Source organism: Capra hircus, chromosome 14 (assembly GCF_001704415.2).
Source record: "Capra hircus breed San Clemente chromosome 14, ASM170441v1, whole genome shotgun sequence".
NCBI lineage: Eukaryota > Metazoa > Chordata > Mammalia > Artiodactyla > Bovidae > Capra > Capra hircus.
Window position 1 is genome coordinate 58,863,551 of NC_030821.1, and position 13,158 is coordinate 58,876,708.

The 13,158-nt window shown below is 44.7% G+C and overlaps 1 protein-coding gene across 4 annotated transcripts in view; it reads right to left on the minus strand.

Annotated features, from left to right (window-relative positions):
* Window positions 1–13,158, minus strand: part of LYN (LYN proto-oncogene, Src family tyrosine kinase) — a 106,326-nt gene that overhangs the window by 27,318 nt on the left and 65,850 nt on the right. For all 4 annotated transcript variants that reach the window (XM_018058501.1, XM_018058499.1, XM_018058500.1 and 1 more), the window contains exons 5-9: window positions 12,458–12,556; window positions 12,232–12,335; window positions 11,694–11,843; window positions 10,138–10,290; window positions 503–685 (exon numbers count right to left, since the gene is read on the minus strand). In XM_018058501.1, the coding sequence (XP_017913990.1) occupies window positions 503–685; window positions 10,138–10,290; window positions 11,694–11,843; window positions 12,232–12,335; window positions 12,458–12,556 (689 nt within the window). The remainder of the gene's footprint in view (window positions 1–502; window positions 686–10,137; window positions 10,291–11,693; window positions 11,844–12,231; window positions 12,336–12,457; window positions 12,557–13,158) is intronic.

Below are 13,158 nucleotides of genomic sequence, written 5' to 3' on the forward strand. Positions count from 1 at the left end.
CCAGCAGGTACATTGAGATAAGTGCCCAGAAACTGGGAAGACAACGTATTCATTTCACAGCAGATGACTTCCAGGGAGGTGGCTTATGAAAGGGCTTCACTGTCCTGTGTTTTCTGATGTTTTTGTAATAAGCCTGCGTGCTAAGCTGCTTCAGTTGTGCCTGACTCTTTGTGACCCCACGGATTCTAGCCCACCAGGCTCCTCTGTCCATGGGATTCTCCGGGCAAGAATACTGGAGTGGGCTGCCATTTCCTCCTCCAGGGGATCTTCCCGCCCAGGGATCAAACTGACATCTCTTATGTCTCCTGTATTGGCAGGCGGGTTCTTTACCACTCGTGCCAGCTGGGAAGCCCTTGGAGAGAGCCTGCTGCTGATAATCTGAATTATCTGAGGAGTCTCTGAATGTTTAAGTGTTCTCCTTCCGAGGGCTGGGCCATCACATGCCTGGGTGTCCTTTCCGAGGGCTGGGCGGCCACAAGCCCTAGTGGGGGCGGGCACTCACCCTTGGCCATGTACTCAGTGATGATGTAGATGGGCTCCTCTCTGGTGACCACGGCATACAGCCGCACCAGCTTGTCGTGCTGCAGTGTCTTCATGAGGTTGGCCTCCTCCAGGAACGCTTGCACAGACATTGTGCCTGGCTTCAGTGTTTTTACGGCCACTTTGGTGCTGTTGTTATAGTAACCTAGAGAGGGAACAGAAGGGAGGTCGTGATTCATCAAAAACTTCACGCAGACTTAGAAGAATATTTAGCTACAGACAGAAAAAATTTCTATAAACCCTATCGTGTTAACATTATCTAAAACCTTTAGGGACTTTCCTGGTGGTCCAGTGGCTAAGATGCTGAGCTCCCAATGCAGGGGACCCAGGTTTGATCCCTGGTCAGAGAACTAGATCCCACATGACACAACTAAGAGTTTGAGCCTTTGACTGTGTGGATCACAATAAACTGTGGAAAATTCTTCAAGAGATGGGCATGCCAGACCACCTGACCTGCCTCTTGATAAACCTGTATGCAGGTCAGGAAGCAACACTTAGAACTGGACACGGAACAACAGACTGGTTCCAAATAGGAAAAGGAGTACGCCAAGGCTGTGTATTGTCACCCTGCTTATTTAACTTATACGCAGAGTACATCATGAGAAACGCTGGACTGGAAGAAACACAAGCTGGAATCAAGATTGCCAGGAGAAATATCAACAACCTCAGATATGCAGATGACACCACCCTTATGGCAGAAAGTGAAGAGGAACTAAAGAGCCTCTTGATGAAAGCGAAAGAGGAGAGTGAAAAAGTTGGCTTAAAGCTCAACATTCAGAAAACTAAGATCATGGCATCTGGTCCCATCACTTCATGGCAGATAGATGGGGAAACAGTGGAAACAGTGGCTGACTTTATTTTTCTGGGCTCCAAAATTACTGCAGATGGTGATTGCAGCAATGAAATTAAAAGACGCTATTCCTTAGAAGGAAAGTTATGACCAACCTAGACAGCATATTAAAAAGCAGAGACATTACTTTGTCAACAAAGGCCCATCTAGTCAAGGCTGTGGTTTTTCCAGTGTTCGTGTATGGATGTGAGAGTTGGAGTATAAAGAAAGCTGAGCACAGAAGAATCGATGCTTCTGAACTGTGGTGTTGGAGAAGACTCTTGAGAGTCCCTTGGACTGCAAGGAGATCCAACCAGTCCATCCTAAAGGAGATCAGTCCTGGGTGTTCATTGGAAGGACTGATGTTGAAGCTGAGACTCTGGTACTTTGGCCACCTCATGCGAAGAGTTGACTCATTGGAAAAGACCCTGATGCTGGGAGAGATTGAGGGCAGGAGGAGAAGGGGACAACAGAGGATGAGATGGTTGGATGGCATCATCGACTCAATGGACATGGGTTTGGGTGGACTGCGGGGGTTGGTGATGGACAGGGAGGACTGGCGTGCTGCGATTCATGGGGTCGCAGAGTCGGACAAGACTGACTGACTGAACTGAACTGAAGATCTCACATGCTGCAAATAAAAAGATCACGCATGCTGCAACGAAGACCTGGTGCGGACAAATAAATAAGTGCTTAAAAATAATAATAAAAAGAAAAACAAAACCTATATATGTAACATTAGGGGGCTTCCCTGGTAGCAGCTCAGCTGGTAAAGAGTCCGCCTACAATGCAGGAGACACTGGTTTGACTCCTGGGTCAGGAAGTTCCCCTGGAGAAGGGATAGGCTATCCACTTGAGTATTCTTGGGCTTCCCTGGTGGCTCAGACGGCAAAGAATCAGCCTGCAATACCGGAGATGTGGGTTCAATCCCTGGGTTGGGAAGATCCCCTGGAGAAGGAAAGGGCAACCCACTCCAATATTCTTGCCTGGAGAATCCCATGGACAGAGGAGCCTAGTGTGCTACATACAGTCCATGGGGTCGCAAAGAGTCAGCCATGAAATTGGTCACAAAATGACTGAGCGACTAAGCACAGAACAGCATCTAACATTAGGGGCAACTGAGTAAAGGGTATATGAGAATTCTTTGTATTATCTTTACCAAAAAACTTAAAATTATTCTAAAATCAAAAGGTTTTTATAAAACAATGGTAAAACAAAGCTCCATATGCACTGTACCATTTTCTCTAATTAATTTGATCTTCTCTATTTCATTAGATTTTTTCTTATTGATAAAATGTTTTTATCCCAAGACAAAAAAGCCCACACACCATAAACCTATTAGATACTCTTACACACACACACACACACACACACACACACACACGATGACAACTGTCTGGAAGAAAATACACCAGAATACACTGAGTACTGGCTTAATTATGAGTGATTTAAATTTTGCTCACCATACCCTTAACTCTTTACCAACTTTACTACAATGAATATGCATTATTTTTATAATCAGAAAGAAAAGCTTTGCACCCCACTCCAGTACTCTTGCCTGGAAAATCCCATGGATGGAGGAGCCTGGTAGGCTGCAGTCCATGGGGTCGCTAAGAGTCGGACACGACTGAGCGACTTCACTTTCACTTTTCACTTTCATGCATTGGAGAAGGAAATGGCAACCCACTCCAGTATTCTTGCCTAGAGAATCCCAGGGACGGGGGAGCCTGGTGGGCTGCCGTCTATGGGGTTGCACGGAGTCGGACACGACTGAAGTGACTTAGCAGCAGCAGCAGCAGCCCTTGAAACACCTTTACTAACTCTAAAGTACAAAGAATACACAGGAGTCAAATAACTATTTCTCAAAGTTTTCAAAGAGAACTGGACACAGTGATTCTATGCAAAGGAAAGGCTCTGGGTTGAGCCACCTGGGAACCCCTGCCTGCCCCATGCCATCTCACCCAGGAGACACAGCAGGAATGCAGACAGATGCCCGTCTGGCTCGGTTAACCACAGCATTTCCCACGCTATCTCAACCTCAGAACACATCTTCATGTACCTTTTATCTCCCAGAACACACTTCGGGAAACATTGCCTCCTTAATATAGTTCCCCCAAGGCACTGATTTTCTGGGACCTGCCTCCATGATGTGGTTACTTTTTCTTGCTTTAAGATTACTTTTGATGTGGACCATTTTCAAAGTCTTTATTGAATTTGTTACAATACTGTATCTGTCTTCTGTTTTGGTTTTTCGGCCGTGAGGCAGGTGGCATCTTAGCTCTCCAACCAGGGATCGAACCCATCCCCCCTCCACTGGAAGGTGAAGTCTTGACCGTTGAACTGCCAGGGAAGTTCCCAATGATGTGCTTACTTTGGAGCTTGATTTTCTCCTGGAAAAGCCTTTTCTTGGTGGTTTGGAAAGCAGGAATAGAGGCAACCACATGCAGCTTTTCTTTCTGTTTCCCTAGTTCTCTTGGAAGGACAGGAAAAGGTGAGGATGGAGAGGCAGATGGTCACCGCGAATCACCCTCAAGGTCACCTCTACCTGGTGTGCGACAGCCTGACAGCTCCAGGCCCAAGAGAGACAAACATCTCAGGAACAGTGATGTGAAAACGTCCAGGCCCTTTTCAGGTCGCACGATTATCAGTACACGCACAGCTCACGCTCAGTGAAAACCAACAACGGCGGACTCCAGAGGACTTCCCTGGTGTGGTTAAGAATCCACCTGCCAATGCAGGGGACATGGGTTCAATCTCCGGTCTTGGAAGATTCCACGTGTCGTGCAGCAACTAAGCTGTGTGCCAAACTACTGAGCCTGTGCTCTAGAGCCCTCGTGCTTCAACAAGAGTAGCCCCCTCACTGCAACGAGAGAAAGCCCATGTGCAGCAACGAAGACCTAGAGAAGCCAAAAAAAAAAAAAAATCTCCAGGAGAAAGAAACCACCACCCAGCAAGACAAAAATGACAAAGTCTGACAATCTTGAGCGCTGGCAGTGCTAGCCCCTTAGCAGGACAGCTGGGGCAATTCCTGCAGGTCCCTTCTGGGTTCTCGTCTGAGCATCGCTGAAACTGAGTTGTAAAGCTTCTGTCTTCAACAGTATCCTCAATGGCCCTGGAAGGATGCTGACAGAGCGGGCTCCTTTCTAGAGCAGTTAGACTGAGTGACCGCCCGCCTGACCGTGAACCTGTGTACACTGGTGGGGAGGGTGTAACCCAGAACAGCATCTATTGGAACTGAGGGCTTCCCACGTGGCTCAAGTGGTCAAGGATTCAATCCCTGGGTCAGGAAGATCCACTGAAGAGGAAATGGCAACCTACTCCAGTAATTTTGCCTGGGAAATCCCATGGACAGAGGAGCCTGGCGGGCTATGGTCTGTGGGGTCTCAAAGAGTCAGACATGACTGAGGGGCCGAGCACTGGAACTGAAGATTCACATACCTGTGATCCAGTAAATCCACCCTGCTCATCTAGAGAAACTCATGTACCCTGGCACCAACCAGTGCAAAAACGTTCACAGTAGCCTTGTTCCTAATAGCCAGAACATGGGAGTAACTCCAATGCCATTGATAAAATGATAGGGTTTCTTTTATATCAAGTCTAAAACCGGGCAAAAGTAAACTACTCTGGGTGCACACAGCCCCATACACAAAAGCAGCAGAACTACAAAGAAAAGTCAGGAAATGATCACAAAAGCCAGAACGGCAGCTGCCTTCGGGGGACAGGTGGGGTTGTGGTCCGGAAGGGGAGAACGGGGGCTTCGGGTGTGATTCAGTGGTCACCACACAGGTTTTCATGCTGTCAGTAGCTGTGAAAGCGAACGCTCGTGTGGTAGGCACTTTTCCGACTGCTTCTTATACGGCATGTTACAGGGAAAGGAGAGAAAGAAGCAGGGCTAGCTGGTCTCCTTTTGTCATCACAAAAGCCATGGGACTCACCGAGACTTTTCACAGAACATGAAGTTATGGGTCAAGGATGAGGAAAAAAAAAATGCTCTCCAAGCGTAGGGGAAAAAAATCACCAGGAAATACTGCAGCTGCTAAAGATATTAAAAATGCTGATAAGGAGTTTGAAAAGAGCAGCAATTAAAACAGCTGTGTCAAACCCAGCTGAGTAGGACAGCAGCTTCCACTCATGGCTGCTTAGGGCTGTGACGTTTGCACGACAGGGCAGCTTTCCATCTACATCAAAGGCATGAGTTTTACTCAGCGCTAAGCATCAAATCGTACTTGACCAATACACTGCCCGGTACTGGCAGGTTCACAGGGGTCACAGAGAGTGGCATGATAGATGGAAATACACACATGCTACTATGTATAAAACAGATGAATAGCAAGGACCTACAAGGAACTCTACTCAATATTTTGTAAAGACCTGTACGGGAAAAGAATCTGAAAAAAGATTCTTATATATAACTGAATCGCTTTGCTAAACTACCACAACACTGTAGATCAACTGTACTTGAATAAAAAATAAATTTGTGATAATAAATAAATAAAAGGAAGCTGCAAAAAAATTTTTTTAATCTTTTGAAGGAAGTAAATAATTTTTTGTGGGTGCTGCTTTGCCATAGGTAAAGCAGAGAGCGCTCCAATGCAGGTGTGGCTGCCTTGCTACACCACAGGACGAAGGTGGCTTCGTTAATACAAAAAGATGAATGCAGTCGCTTTTAGAAGCTGGCTGGTGAGTCATTCAGTGCAATTGAGTCCCATGAAGATGGATCAAGCAGACTTCAACGCAAAATCAGTTTCCTTTCTTTCCCAAAGTCTCTTCAGAGACTGAGCGGGAACAGGAAATGTCACTTTGTGTCACTCATGGGTCAGTTCCCTCAGTGTCCAGCAGCCCGAAGAGGAAAACGGGTCCCCGAACCAGATGGCCCAGGATCACACGGACCAGAGGAAACAGCTGGAGGGACAAACCCCTCTCTCTTTTCTCCCCACCCCTGCTCCCCCCAGATCAGGGCATTTCCTAGTATTTGTCCACGGTGCTTCGGACGAAAAAATCCAGACCATAAAGTGTGCCTGGGAGCCTCTGAGTCATTTCTCATGCTTCACGATAATGTTCACTTACTTGATTAACAGGGATGCAATTTTTAATCTGCTGTCCTTTTTCTATCCATCAGCAAAGGCAGCCAGCTTATTTATCCCTAAAGGAGTTAAACCTAATTGCCAGCAGCTCTAAGCTGCACAGACAGACCTTGCTTTTACACAGAGCCTTGATCAGAATGAGACATGCAGACACACAAGGGAGGGGCACATCCTTTGACCTGATTCGTAGCACATCACTCCCCTCTGTTCCTTTGGTTTTATTTCCAGCATTCCCCTGCTAAATGCATTCAACAAACTGACGTAATTTCAGCAGTGAAGGAAGAGCTCCCTGGCTGGCAGCCAGGTTCACAGAACCACACTTGCACAAGACCCCAGAGCAAAACTATTTTTCTCCTCTTCTTTCTTTTCCTTCCTTCTCTCCCTCCCTCTCTTTCTTTTCTTTCTTTAATACAAAACTAGGGGGAAAGCACCATTTAAAAACAAACAACTTTCAGCATCAACATTCCAGCGGTGATATTATACCATAGTCTTGCAATATGTTACTTTTGGGAGAAACTGAGTAAAGGCTACATGGGACCTCTCTGTATTATTTCTTTTACATCTATAATAGCTTTATTGAAATATAATTTATATGCCACATTACCTTCCCATTTAAAACATACCATTCATTGGTTTTGGTATATTCAGATTTGTGGTACCATCACCACAATCAATTATAAGGACATTTTCATGTCCCCACCCCCAAAAAATGGTCCCTATTAACAATTACACTGCCATCCCCCACACCTGAACCAACCACTCATTTCCTTTGTCTCCACAGAACTGCCTTTTACACACATTTCACATAAATGGGAGTCATCTAACACATGGTCCTCTGTGTCTGGTTTCATTTCTTCATTATTGTGTTTTCAAGAGTCATCCATGTAGCATGTGTCAGGGCTTTCTTTTTATTGCCAAATAATATTCCATCACAAGGAAACACCACATTTTGTTTATCCGTTCATCAACTGATGGACATTTCGGTTGTTTACACTCTTTGGTTACTATGAATAATGCTCTTACTTATGAACAGTTGTATAAAAATGTTTGTGTGAACAGATATTTTCATTTCTGTATTATTGCAGACAACTGCGTGTGAATCGATACTTATCTCAAAATAAAAAGTTTAATTGAAACTACCCAAGAAACAGCTCATGTTGAGGGGGGACATTCTGGGCAATTTCTCCCCTCTATGTCATAGTCTTTGCTCTAATTTATCAGACTATCTTCATAATATAATTATTTAAAATAATAACAATAGTTCTTAAATGCTGTCAACTATATTAAATGATTACTTGCATCACCTCATCTTGTTTTTACACCATCCCTATTTTATTGTTGCTGAGCCACTTGAGAGTAAGATGCTGTTGTTCTGTTTGATTTTAAGGAGGTCTACCAGATTTCTCTATTTTAAATGTAACATTTTAATTCCCTATTGTAACTGATGTATTCATTACCTTAGGGGAGATTCTTTAAAATTGTTTAAATATCCAAAAGTGCTATCCTCAGATGGTTTCAGCATCACGTGCTCATCTGATTCTCATCCCTTTTAGAAGCCATCACCTCTCTAAAAGCGGCAGCATCTGTCCTCTGACCTGCCTCCACCTTCCCCGGCGCCCCCACCCAACCCCAAACATGGTTATTCCAACCTCCGGCTCAGTCTGGGAACTAGGGACTCTGTCCTCCCTCCTTGGCCTGTAGGCAATAATGGAACCAACCATCATTCTGTGCCTCTGAGGGATGCAGGAAGACACAGCATCGCTTAGTACTTAGATGCTATTCGTGACCCAGGGCATAATCTGGATGAAGTCATGGTAAACATTGGGAAATTCAAATGAGAGACGTTCTACAAAAGGACAAACCTGCCATGAAAGATGGAGACAGGCCAAGGGACTCTTCCAGATTTAAGGAGACTACAGACGGATCAGTTAAAAGCAAACTCTAGATTCCAACAGCCCCGGGGACATCACTGGGACAATGAGGGGAATTAGGATGTCGACTCTACACTAGACTCTGCAGATCAGTGCAGAACTTCCTGAATGTGACCACCGTGCGGCTTGGTACCACAGTCCTCTGAGGAGACGCCTGCGTGAGCGTTCAGGGGTGAAGGGCGTCGCATCTGCACCTTACTCTCAAGTGGCTCCGCAAAAATAAAACATGTCTGTGTGCATATGTATAGAAATGATACAGGAAATATAGCAAAATATTAACTGGTGAATCTAGGTGAAGAAGATACAATGTATATTACACCTGCTCCTACTCTGTGGACTTGGAAAAACTATATTAAGAAATAAATGCAAATATCTCAGGGGAGAAAGAGGTGACAATTTTTAAAAAAATGAGTAGATCCCAGTTAAGACAGTTCCTTAAAAAGTTAAGCACAGAATGATGTGACTCAGCAATTTCACTGCTAGGAGAATGTATATCCCTAAGGAAATGAAAACACCTATCCACACAATAATCTGCGCATGAATGTTTGAAGAAGCATTATTCATAACAGCCCAAAGATGGAAACAAGCCAAAGGTCCACCAACAGATAAGTAGATAAGCTGTGGCATACCCATACATGGAATAGTGTTCGCTCATAGAAGAAAGAAATTCTGACAAATGCGGGTGAACCTTGAGGACATCATGCTGAGGGAGATAAGCCAGACACAAAAGGACAAATGTGTGTAGGATCCCACTGATGTGACAGCCCTAGAGTATTACAGTCATTAGAGACAGGAAGTAGAATGGTGTCCAGGGGCTGGGGAAGTGGGGGTGGGGGTAAGTGTCTGCATTATGGGTACAGGGCTTCCTTCTGGACTGATGGAAATATTCCAGAACTAAACAGAAGTGGTGACTGTACAACATGAATGTGAATTGTTCACTGTAAAATGACTGACCTTATGTTACATGAATTTTACTTCAATAAGAAAGGAAAGGTGGACAGAGCAAGGAGGAGGAGGTGATGATTTAGGCAGCAGAGTGGGGACAGAGGCACACCTAGAGCAAGATCATGCCCCCGGTCTGTGGACCCGACTGGAAACAGAGTGCCACGTACTCACACAGACCCCAGTGAGCAAGGTGAGGCTGTGTACTCATGATTTAGCCTGATTCCATTATCATGTTCCCAGAGAATTACAGCACAGTGAGAATTAATTATGGACTTCCCAGGTGGTGCAGGTGGTAAAGAGCCTGTCTGCCATTAGAGGAGATGCAAGAGATGCAAGTTCGAGCCCTGGGTTGGGAAGATCCTCTGGAGGGGGGCATGGCAACCCACTCCAGTGTTCTTGCCTGGAGAATCCCATGGACAGAGGAGCCTGGTGGCCTACGGTCCATGGGGTCGCAAAGAGTCAGCCTCGACTGAGCGACTGAGCACAGGCACCCAACTGTACCTTTCCCCAAGATGCCTGCACTTAACCGTATGTCCAAAGAATCTGCTGATGAGAGAGTCAGAAAGAGTAGACAGATAAGCCAGGATAAGCGCCCACTGCCCCTTCCTTGTAAACATTCATCCAACAAGAGAAAGCCTAAGTCTCAGGGAAGATGAAGAGTCTAATCATGAGGACTGTGTGGGCTTGTCCTTGACACCGGGTGGACAGAGGGAAATGAAAGCATCAATGCTTCTGAGAAAACTGATAGAAATCAGCTGGAGCCCTTACTTCTCCAGAAGGGACTCAGGCTCCAAAGCCACACACTCACCCATCCAGACTTCCCCGAACTGCCCGGCGCCCAGCCTCTTCACCAGCTTGATGGACTCTCGGGGGATCTCCCAGGCATCCTTGTCCCATGGCTTCTGTGGTTTGGGGCTAATGCAAGCCTTCTCCAATCTCCGGCACAAGCCATCTGACTGCTCTAATTTCAGAGAGAAAGTAAATGTGGAAAAGTCATCCTTTGTATTTTACCAGTATCTACAGAGAAATCTGGACTATAAGTTTTATCATTTCCAACTCGCCAAGGTCTACAAACTTAAAATGTTTATGGGTGTATCTTCTGTGAAACCATGACTTGAAATTCTTAAATGAAAGACAATGTAAGATGCACTTGATTTGATTCGTCAGTAATACTAATCTATGAAAATAAAAACAATAAAATAAATAGACAAACATAGGCTGGCAGGTTGTCACACTTAATAGACTATAGTTTTAATTACTGAGTCCGTGTAAACTCTTCAGGGCACAATGGTGGGAACTTGGTCAGGTCACCAGGGGACACCCCCCCCACCTCCCTGCCCAGCCTCAGAACAGAGCCAGGGCTCCACAAGTAATCAACACATGTGCCAGATGAATAACTTGATGGGGGTACAGAGAGGGAAGGACTTACTACTCTAGAGTACTTGCTCTCTCCATACTTGGGGATAGCAAAGTTTATGTGTATTACCTTAGAGCAGCTTGAAGAAATAAGCAGTAACAGCTTCCCACTACAACTGATCTCAAACACAAAGGGAATATACTTAAAAGCTATTCAGGGGATCAGCCTAGCAAGGCTGTAGGGCAAACTGGGGACGAAGGACCACTGACTGGCCACTTCTAATTGTTTTGGTGTTATTGTTGTAATTTCTGTTTTCTTTTACCAAGGGTATGTATTACTTTTACACACACACATACATATGTCTACACTAGAACACAGATCTACAGATCTGCATTCCTGGTCTGGATATTAAAAGATGTGTTGTAAAATCATGCACTATATGAAAATAATAGTCATTTCTATCTTTGTAATTTTTGAACATTAACTGTTAAACAGCACAGGCTAGGTGGGAAGGACTAGGATAATTATACACAAAGATCAAATCTGACTTTGAATGCTTGTGTGTGCTCAGCTGCTCAGTCGTGTCCGACTCTTTGTGGCCCCATGGACTGTATAGCCCACCAGGCTCCTCAGGCCATGAGCTTTTCAAGGCAAGAATACTGGAGTGGGTTGCCATTTCCTCCTCCAGGGGATCTTCCCAACCCAGGGACTGAATGGGTGTCTCTTGTGTCTCCTGCATTGGCAGGTGGATTCTTTACCACTAGTACCACTGTTGAATGTATAGTTATAGGTTACTTTAGGACCAGTTACAGAATATGATCCTGCAACTTTATCCAAAAGAAATATGATTCTTCTTTCTAAAGAGGCTACCAGGAAAACTACTAGAGTTCGTCAATAAATTCTGTAAAGTTTCAGGATACAAACATTTTTTATATAAGTTTGACATAATATATGTATCATAACAGATGTATCTTTCTTTTCTTGTCTGACCTTGTGTTTTCACTTACTTTGATAATGCTTAATCATGTCACTGATACAAGGAAAAGTGATTCGTGGGGAGATGTAATAACCCCCATTGTCCAGACTTCTGATTTTGTAGTGCTTAATCACATCACCGTGCACAGGGTCACAGTCTCTGACAGACAGAGAATAACTTCCTGCAGAGAAAGAAGTACAAGCAAAGATTATACTTATATTTTGTAAACAAGATTGGCATTATGGGGAGGGAAGTTTTGGGAGTTTGGGATTAACAGATGCAAACTATGACACATAGGATAGATAAACAACACAGTCCTACTGTATAGAACAAGGAAGTATATTCAGTAAACTGTGATATACCAGAACAGAAAAGAGTATGAAAAAGACGGCATATATGTATAACAGAATCACTTGGCTATACAGCAGAAATTAACACAACACTGTAAATCAACTATACTTCAATAAAACAAGGTCTGCCCACAATTCTTTTTCAACAGAATTCTAGAATCATTTCTAAGAACGATTTCCTAAACAGCATTTGATAAGAGGCCTTATGTCACTTCCTACCTTTTAATGTCTCGCTTTCTCTGATAAGGAAAGCTCCAGCGCTGTTCCCTGGGGCCAGAAGCTGCCTTTCTGCATCTTTCCTGGTTATATCCTTGAAAAACCACCTGTGAAGACATATTAACATCCCATGGCTGTTGTAATCCCAGGGAGAAAAAAGATGAAGAAAACGCAAGAGATCCAGCATGTCACACAGAACCACTCCAGACCACTCCAGGAGAGGACTCACTCTTCCGTTTCCAAGGTGTTGACTTTGGCCACATAGTTGCTGGGAATGAAACCTTCTTTCTTTGTCGAAATGGACTTGGCTTTCCACCACTCTCCATGCCTGGAATAGAAACCTGCATCAGAAAGGGTTTGTTGGACTTCCCTGATGGTAAAGTGACTAAGAACTACCTTGTAATGCAAGTGATGTGAATTCAATCCCCCGCCAGACAACTAAGATCCTGCACGCCATGGGGCAGCCAAGCAAGTGCTTGTGCCTCCAAGAAACGGGCCACACGCCACAGCTCAGACTCGACGTGGCCAAATACATACGTATTAAAAAAAAGAAAAAAAGGGTTTGTATTCAATGACTCAAGAACTACAAGAGCAACTGTCTTAAGGTGTTTGCCTTGAGGGGTGTGGGACAGTGGGGAAGACCCTGGGACCCCAGAATGCAGGGGGAAAGTTGATGTGTCCTGATGAAATACAAATATGTTTAGTGAAGGACGCAAAGGAAAACAGCCTCAGGACTGAAGTGTGGGTCTCTGTGCTCAGAGCTGCTGCATAAGAGTTGGTGAAAATGGTTTCCATCTTGCAGAAACAGAGTTCTTAACTCCCCCGGGGATATCTACAAAATGGGCTTCCCTGGTGGCTCAGAGGGTAAAGAATCTGCCTGTAATGCAGCAGACCTGGGTTTGATATGTAGGCTGGGAAGGTCCCCTGGAG